The sequence below is a fragment of the Octopus bimaculoides genome, chromosome 1 (genome assembly GCF_001194135.2).
Source record: "Octopus bimaculoides isolate UCB-OBI-ISO-001 chromosome 1, ASM119413v2, whole genome shotgun sequence".
NCBI lineage: Eukaryota > Metazoa > Mollusca > Cephalopoda > Octopoda > Octopodidae > Octopus > Octopus bimaculoides.
Genome location: NC_068981.1, coordinates 97786767 through 97796782, shown reverse-complemented (window position 1 = coordinate 97796782; position 10016 = coordinate 97786767). Strand labels below are relative to the sequence as shown.

General features: G+C 38.0%; 1 protein-coding gene across 1 annotated transcript in view; it reads right to left on the bottom strand.

The window, feature by feature from the left end:
- Nucleotides 1–9376, bottom strand: part of LOC106871545 (GTPase Era, mitochondrial) — a 141974-nt gene extending 132598 nt beyond the window's left edge. Inside the window, exons 1-2 of the mRNA XM_052968513.1 lie at nt 9256–9376; nt 2263–2484 (exon numbers count right to left, since the gene is read on the bottom strand). Of these exons, the coding sequence (XP_052824473.1) occupies nt 2263–2484; nt 9256–9340 (307 nt within the window). The 5' untranslated portion in view covers nt 9341–9376. The remainder of the gene's footprint in view (nt 1–2262; nt 2485–9255) is intronic.
- Nucleotides 9377–10016: the final 640 nt, after the last annotated feature.

Genomic DNA, 10016 nt, shown 5'->3' with positions numbered 1-10016 from the left:
ATTAAAATTATATCAGGCAATACTTCACCGAGAGCAGATATAAGCTTCTGCTTATTCCTGTCTGAAGTATCGTCCGATACATCAGACTTATCGTCCGATGAATTTACTTTGTTGACATTCTTCATCGACAGAATTTTTATACCTTTCAGTCAAGTCCGCCTTTCTTCCAGTAACATACTGTCCATATAATCTTAAATATTTCTTTAACTTAGGCACAGTATGTACTTCGATAGCTGAATCATCGAAACAATAACAATAGCGTGGATAGTCTGCGGAAGTTTAATTGTCTACATGGAGCGCCGCCTAGCCAAGGGAGATAACCTACTTATAGGAAAGCCCTATAGTAGAAGACACTTGCTCAAGGTGTCATGCAGTGAAACTGAACTCAAAACTATGTGGTTTGTAAGTAAATGTCTAAACCACACAGCCATCCTTGCACCTAAAAAGAGTTAAAATTATTTTAATAAACCTCTCTAAATTCTTCATTATTTTTTAACATTTTAGCTATCTATTCTTGCTAAAATGGGTAAACAGGGTAACTTGAGGGTATGCCATGACACATCTTCACCACCAACTTGTCTCTGCTTATGAGAGTAATTATGTATCACTCCTACAACATAACAGCTGTTCCTGTCTCTCTATTATACGTTAACCTCTCATGATCTATCACAAAGCCACCTCTCTCAATACTACACCCCACTTCAGTTGAGGGATCATATCTTACGAGTTATTTGGTGATTTCACCAGTGCTGGTGCCACATAAAAAGCACCAAGTACACTCTGTAAAGTACTTGATCTAAGCAAGGGCAGTCAATTGTAGAAATTGTGCCAAAGCAGATAATGGCACTTGGCATAGTCCTCTGGCTTGCCAGCTCCTGTTGAACCATCCAATCTATGCCAGCATGGAGAAACAGACATTAAATGATGGTTTCAATGTATTTCCTTTGCATATTTCATTGGCAAGAGTCTTGAAATGAAACAGATATTGTTATACCTTGTGGGGTAATTTTTGCCAATGAAAACACGAACTGATTATATTTCATTTCTTTTTATTATTATTAGTTTACTAATTAACCAAGTTAACTAATTGAATGGATGACCAATTGATCATTCAATTAGTTGGTTTGTCAAAGCCCTTTCATGTCTTGTACAACTTCATCAATGATATTAGAGATAACAACAAATCTAGTTTGGGAACTACTTGCAGCAGGTGAGGATATGTCATTGATGAGGTCATAGATGACAATGAAACAGTTTCTTTTGTGTCTAATTGAGAATAAATTATTCTAAAGGAATGATTTGCTGAACGCATACTTCTGCTAAAGTAGGAGTTTTCTCTCGATTATTTTCATGAAACCAATCCTGATTATGGTCTTTTTGAAAACCAAGGAATTCAGAAGAGATATCATATGACTCGTTTTGTAGTTCACCCCCATGAAGATGGATGTTGAATTGATGAAAGATGTTCTTAGAGAACTTTCTGCACATCAGAATCTTTAAACTTCTCTGCATTTATATGGTTTGGTAGGGTTTGGGAACTACTTGAAGCAGATGAGGAAATGTCATTGATGAGGTCATAGATGACAGTGAAACAACTCTGACAGATCAACAAATTGATTGAGCAAATAATTGATCAAGTAATTGATAAGTTAATTGGTAAATTAGTCAACTAATAACACTATGTAACAAAATTTTTATTTATGTGCTTTTGTTTTTGGTCAGTAAGTGTTGTTTCCTATTTGCTTCTATCTAGAAATCAAAAGAAATGACTATTCTCTTCACACTTTGTTTTTGTGACATGGACATCAATGTTTTGAAACTGACACATTTTCCATTACATTTCAAACAGATTCAGTGCTGAGTTGCTGAAGCAGAAATATCATTATAGCAAATATTCTGCTCTGTACCATACAGATTTGCTTGTCAGTTGCTTGCTCTTAATCACTTGAACATGTCCATTAGCAGTGACTGTGACCACTTGAGTATGTCTGTTAGTGGCTGACAATATGTACATATGAGCAGAAGCAGTGGGGGATCATCATAGCCATGTGTTGAGAGGGACTCTTTGGGGTTTGAATAAATGTAATAAAAGCAAAGTCTGAAGGAAATATTAGCCATTTTTCATACTTTCCAGGGGTAAGCAAATAGAAAATAACAGTTGCTACCCAAGGACCAAAAGCATGTTACAGTATGATAATACAAAGCAGTAAAATGGGACTAGTGCAGATCATGAATCTTAAATGTTTGATAAAGTTGACTTACCGAGAGTTCTTCCAATACCCTTCTCAATTTCATTTGCATATTTCTCAGACATAAGGGTGGAAGTAAATTCTGTAGATGTAATATCTTTATTTTCATCTATCTGATGTACATAACTGTTATTTTGAAGATCACCTCCGTCATTGTTATCAGACAGCTGGTTGTTATTAGGCAGAGTGTGGTAGAATTGTTTTGATCGTGGCACTAATGTAAAACGTTGTATATCTGAAGAACAAGAACAATAACAAGAAATAGGAGATAATACTAATTTGTTCTGTAATAATTAGGACAGTGAGTTAACAGATTGAGAGAAATGAAAATAGCATCCAAATATCCTTCAAACCACACCTTGCCATCTTTAAAATGAGCACATTGGAAAGTGTAGTCTGGGGTACGCTATTCTTGAAAATGAAAAAAGATGGCTATGACTTGGATGTCTGCATGATTAGGGTCAACTTGAAGTTGTATAGCTAGTCTCATAAATCACATCTAGTCTCCCCCTATATAAAGTAAAATAAAACAATGGTTTATTTTTCTCAGAAATCTGATTATTTATTTTCAGATTTCTTAATAAAATGTATCCATGGTACATCAAATTTTTCCAGTTAAAATTCTTCTAGAGTGGATTGTTTCAATCCTGCAGAGCTGATGTGTAGCAATAAAATGTTTAGGAGATCCTACTTATTACATCTTTGTTGAAAAATAAAAAAAGTGAGCTTGAAGGGGAGTTGAAAGCTTCAGAGGGATCTGTAACCCTGTCCAGGGTTACAGAACCTTCAGCTGTGGGTAAATAGTTTAAGTGTCTTGTGAGAAAAAGCTTGGGAATAAACTTCATAATAAATCCAAGATGGAAGCTCTAAGTCAGTCTTGGGTTTTGACCTGATTCCATTCTTACAACTCCTGCAGTCAAACTGATGCCAAATGTAGTGCTCTGCACTCCTTTTGATCATACAAGCATATTTTGATGTCTGGCCAGTCCAGAACCTGGGTCTCCAAACACCCAGTCCAGGCTTGCACCCTAGAGGGGTCACTGACATCAGGAATACAAACTCTGTTGCTCCTCAAGAAAGATACCAAAATTTTCATTACACTTATATACTTTAAATGACTCAAGTTCTGTTTTATTTGGATTAGTTTTACCTTTAATTTTTCTTTAGATGTTAAAATACGGAAGCAAGAGATTAAAGTGTCTTGCAGTATTTTGACCTTTGATATTTTCAATTTATATTTCATCAATGTTGACTTTGCCTTTCATCCTTTCAGAATCAATAACATAGATAGCAATCAAATATATTCACATTTGTGGTCTTACTTGAAAATTAATAAATCAATCAGCCTCAGCACTAGAGTAATAATAGAATATATCATACCCAAAATTTGGGGCCTTATGTCTGTTAGAAATCATTATTGGTTACAATCCTCAGATGAAGTAATTTGACTTTATTTACCAATTTGGGAATGCCACAGCACTAAATTTACTCATGCATGAGATATATTGTCCCTCTGTTACTACTTCATGACAGTGCATGGCTCAGTAGTTAGAGTGTCAGGCTCACAAACATGAGGTGAGTTCGATTCCTGGACTGGACTGTGTGTTGTGTTCTCAGGCAAGACACTTCATTTCACGTTGCTTCAGTTCACTCAGCTACAAAAATAAGTTTGGACATCACTGGTACCAAGCTGTATTGGCCCTTGCCTTTCCCTTGCACAACATTGGTGGTATGGAGAGGGGAGGCTGTTATGCATGGATGACTGCTGGTCTTCCACAAACAATTTTTCATAGATTTGTGCCTCAAAGGGGAACTTCCTAGGTGCAATCCCATGGTCATTCATAACTAAAAGGGGTCATTACCCTTTTTTTAAATCACTACTTCAAAATAAGACCACTTTAAAAATATTTATTTATTAAGTAGCAGATTTATCTCCCAACTGCTGGACTATCTTGTTGCTTCAATGAATGAGGGTTCAGCAAGGTACAGAAGCACTGCATAAAAGTGTGATGGTGTAGGTGCTGGTGTTTTGGTTTGCTGAACAACCTTCACAATGAATATTATTATAATGAGCATGGTTTACCCAAAGCCAGTCCAACTCTCTTTTCTTTCAAACTTATATTGGCCTGGTGCAACAAGTGCCACAAGCCCAGTGGTTATTAAGATGCAGGATTTGTATAGACTTATCTTCTCTTTCATGAGCAGCTAAAGAACTAAAGGGCCTCATCTGCTCGGGGTTAGTTAGGGTGTCTGTGAGTGACTTTTTTCCAGAGGCAATACCATGACATATTAATTAATCAATAACTTGGACCCTGACAGGTGCTACTACTCTGGGAACAATAGTGACTAAAAGGTGGTTCCACATTCCTCTGGAACCAGGACTTCACTGCTAGAGGCCATTTAAAGTCATAATCACAACAATTCCCAACTACAGCCTACCTGTCAGTCAGCAAACTGAGCATGCCCTTGCCCTCTGGCTCACAAGTGTCCCGTCTTCTCTATCTGCCTTTTCTTCTGCTATTATAGTAGCCTTGGAACCTTCCAGCTGGTTGTTCTCATGTCACCTGCACTCATACACTCCCAAATGATCTTGTCTCTCCTTCCCATCACCCATGTTATATCCACTCACATCCACTTCTGCACTTATGACTTAATCCAATCCTTTTTCTTCAAAATGTTAGCCCTCTAGAATGCCTTTCCTGCAGATACTGACTTGCAACAAATTAAGCACAATGTTAACAGTATCAATCCCACCAGTTTTGGGGGATGGGAGTGGGATGGGGATGTAAAACCTTTCCTCCAGACCCAGCAAGTAAAAAACAAAATACCTTTGAGAGAGGCATCACAGTTACACAATCTCATTCTATTTGCCAATAAATTTGTAGTTTTGTACTTATGTATTATTATCAGTAGCTATAGATTTTCATGAGCTAAACTTTGTAGCAACAACTGTTGATTACTCTTCTTGGATTCAGTTTCCTTCAATAGGTACAGGTGTAGCTCAATAGGAACAGACATGGCTGTGTGATAAAACATTTACTTCTCGCACATGGTTTGGGGTTCAGCTCCACTGCATGGCACCTTGGGTAAGTGCCCGCTACTAAAACCCTGGGCCAAACAAAGCATTGTAAGCAGATTTGGTCGACAGAAACCAAAAGAAGTTTGTATAATATATATATATATATAATCATCATCATCATCATCATTTAATGTGTTTTCCATGCTGGCATGGGTTGAATGGTTTGGCAGGGGCTTGCTAGGTAGAAGACTGCACCAGACTTTGCTGTATGTTTTGGCTGGATGCCCTTCCTAACACCAACCACCTTACAAAGTGGAGTGAGTGCTTTGTACATGGCACCAGCACTGGTAAGGCCTGTTTTGGCATGTTTTTTTTTTTGCAGCTGGATGCCCTTCCAAAGAACCAACCACTTTACAGTGTGGACTGGATACACCAGCACTGGGGGTGGGGGGTGTCATCAAGTAACTTGCAAGACAAAGATCTTTTGAGGGGAGGGGGTGATAGGAGGAGGTAGCCTTGTGCCAGGTGATGAGAGGTTAGAATGTGACAGAAAGGACAGAAACAGGTGTCTTGCTGTAGAGGAGAGACATGATTACCCAATCAGAGAGAGAGAGAGAGCAAGAGAAAGAGAGAGTGTGATCAAGAATGAGAGAGAGAGTGGAAGAGAACGTGAGAGTTTTAGTGCAAGAGAGAGATGGTGGTCAAGTGCCAGGGCATACCTTCATGGTATGGGGATCAGAATATAAATGGGGATGCTAGAGTGTTGCCAAGGGTGCATGAGTAGGGACTTCACATGAATGCAAAGAATGTAGGGGTGGGGAATGCAGTGACTGGTGAAAGAAGGGTATAAAGAGGAGGTAAGGGACAACAGGATAGCAATGACACAGTGAGCAGGGCAGTGAGAGATAAGCATAAGCATAGTGCTTGAGAAAGAGGAAAAGTGAGGAAGATAAGAGGAGATGCAGTTTGTTGGGGTAGGGTGTGTGAAATATTTTATTTATTGTTACATGTGGGTAGAACACACAACACTCCCAGAACTCAGTTTTGCTGCAGGGGGTGGGTCTTCTCAAGAATCACATATCACCAGGTATCTCAGTCCATTGTCATCTCCTCCATGAGGCCCAACACCCTGAAATTGGTCCTCATTACTTCATCCCATGTCTTCCTGAGTCTCCCTCTTCCACAAGTGCCATCCACTTTCAGCAGTCAGCTCTTCTTTATACAGCTGTCTACATTCATATGTGTCACATGTCCAAACCAATATATATATATATATATATATATATATACATATATATATATATGTATATATATATATATGCATGTATGTATATGTGTTATTTTCTCCTTGTCTTTGATTTTGTGCAATAGCTGTAAGTGACACTGCCATGCAAGCAGTGTCTTTCATCTCTAATCTTCTGACCTAAATCTAAGGCCTCAGCCAGTCCACTTATGCGTACCTTCCTTCCTTCATTGGACACTAAACTCCACTTGCGAAGACCTGTTGAGGCAAGTGAAATCGAAATCGAGTTAAATTTCACGTCTGGCACCCATGCCAACGTTGTCTCCCTCATTGGACACGAAACTAAGACTTAATGGGGCAAGCGAAAGCGAAATCGTGATGGCACCTGTGCCCAGCGTCGCCTTTCTGGCACTTGTGCCCGCGACATGTGTAAGGACTTTCGAGCGAGATCGTTGCCAGTGCCCCTGGACTGGCTCTTGTGCGGGTGGCACATAAAATACACCATTTTGAGCATGGCCGTTGCCAGTACTGCCTGACTGGCCTTTGTGCCTGAGGCACGTAAAAAGCACCCACTACACTCTCTGAGTGGTTGGCGTTAGGAAGGGCATCCAGCTGTAGAAACTCTGACAAATCAGATTGGAGTCTGGTGTAGCCATCTGGTTTCACCAGTCCTCAGTCAAATCGTCCAACCCATGCTAGCATGGAAAGCAGACGTTAAACGACGATGATGTGAAAGCATGTCTGGTCATGGGAAATATGTTACTTGGAAACCGATGATGATTGGTGACAGGAAGAGCATTCAGCCATAGAAAATCTGTCTCAGCAAATTCCATCTGACCTACACAAAAGTAGATGTTAAAATGATGATGATGTACTTGGGGCTGGTAGAGTAAGATGCCAGCATGAGAAGACATTACAAATGAGAGCTGTTAACCATTTGAACCCATCATAATCATCACTTAACATCCATGTTCAATGGTTTGGATAGTTTGTAAGGACCTGGTGGGTCCAAAGACTGCACTGTGTGCCAGTATCTGCTTTAGCATGGTTTTTATTGGTTGGATTCCCTTCCTAATGCCAATCACTATACAATATGTACTGGGTGCTTGTCATGCCACTGGCACTAGTGAAGTTGCCATGCAGCTTGCAAGGCCATGAAACCCAAGGGGAAGGTATCTATGCTAGCAGATGAGGGCTAGGGCATGAGTCAAGGGGATGGGACAGAACATGCTTTTGTTTTAGAGGAGCTACATGGCTTCACACATTTAGGAGAGAGTGGCAAATGAATCAGTAGAAGCTAAGAGATAGTGGTGATGAAGTATCCAGGTGGCACCTCAGGGTAAAAGGTGAAGTTTTAATTAAAGCTGATTTATACATTCTGTTACAATGAACACAGTAGATTAGTCCTATATCATAGATCTGGCAGATCTATGATCAAACTGTAAGGGATCTCAGAGCAGTAGTGGGCCTAAGAGTATAGGCACACATCATGTGAACACGGTGTTATGTCAACAACAGTTCCAGCTAGGGGCAAATAGCAAAGGCAGATAGAGTTCAGCTGTGAATGACGACCCATTTAAGAAGACAAACTGAATGAAAACCATGGCTATTGCTTGCACCTGGCTCCAAATCTCATCTCACCCAGCGATTTTGGAGTAAAGGGTGGATAAGGGCTCATGCCTAAAACAGTTACGAGGTATTACGTCTCACATTCCTTACAAAGGATTGAGATGGATGGAAGCACAACTGAAAGACTTGTCAAAGGACAGTCTAAATAAATATGACTAAAAGAGTCCCAGCCATGACCTTCGTACTTCTTTCGAACATGGCATATCAAGATGATAGGGTATAAGGCTGCCATTTTTAGCACAGTCTTGAAGGGGAAACAAGGACCAGTTTGCCAGGGCTTAATAAAATACTAATCAGAATTGTCGCTTGATATAAAATGGAAAAAAGAACTTGCTTTTATTTTTAAATATCATTTTAATGTGTTTTTCTTTTTGTTTTTATTTGTAGTGGAAATTCTGTGGAAGCCGCTTATTATGTTTACTTTGGAACGAGGCCTTTCAATGACAAACCCAGCTAATAGTATCTTATTTTCTCTCTGTAATGGTAATACAAAAATAATTTATTATCGCTGCTACTAAATGAAGATTGGTTGAGCAGACCTGAGATAAAGGACATACCAACAGACACCGATCCATCTTTGGGATATGAAAGATTACAACATTTAATATGTATTTTCTGTATGAGCGGAAGATGTTTTGGCTGCTATTTCTTGCAGGTCAAGAGGCTGGTTGCAGTTTCCCTCGTTGACTCGCAATTACGATATCGTAGTAAAGGTGGATATATTAAATGATAATTATTTGTTTATGACTGTTAAAAGCAAAATGTGGGTTTGTGTATGTATAAACGCATGCACCACTACCCGAAACTAGAAATTAATTTAGTAAACACATGCCATTAATACAAAGCTGTGGTATATAACAGCGACCAGGACGAGTCCACGTTTAAGCTTCAATTCAGAGTTAACTAAATTATGAATGTCACACAATGTATTCCATCTACATTTCCAGAAGTTCGAGGCAGTTATGTGAATCACAGGTGAAAGGTAAAATATAAGAATCAGAAGTTTATCCAGTTTAGCGAAGAGTAAATAAATTAGAGTTTACTTAAAATATATATAAAGTGAGAAGTAGATATGTATATGTTCATTTAGGCAGATGTTAGTGCTGTTGACTTACCTAAAGTACATAGTAATTGTTTTACCGTTGCCGGTCTGTAGCAGCGCAACACACTAAAAACATGCTTACAGACAGACGATGACATGTTGATTTGTTGCTAACAGATTTATATTTTTTTGAAGAGGTAATATAAGGGAAATAACTCTGGGGACTTTTTTTCTCGAATATCCTTTCAATGTAAGGTCATTGGTTGTGTGTATATATATATATAATATATATATATATATATATATATATGTGTGTGTGTGTATATATATATATATATATATGTGTGTGTGTATATATATATATATATATATATATATGTATATATATATATGTAATTTTATTTAAAAGAGTTCCAACTCTGTCTGCTCCCATGCTTTATTTATATTCTTGTAAAATTAATGTGGGATATAGAATATGGAATATATAATATATAATATAAAAATGGATGGTACAATGAAATGAAGTATTGAATGTCTTATTGAATATATGGAATATGTCTTATTGAATATATGAAATATTGAGTGTTCAATATAAAGGATTAAATATATAAAGGCTAAATATATAAAGACTGTAACAGACTGTCAGATACCGGCCATGATGAAATACCACAAGGTATTGAAAACACGTATTTGCCTTTATATATTTAGCCTTTATATATTTAATCCTTTATATTGAACACTCAATATTTCATATATTCAATAAGACATATTCCATATATTCAATAAGACAATCAATACTTCATTTCATTGTACCATCCATTTTTATATTACATA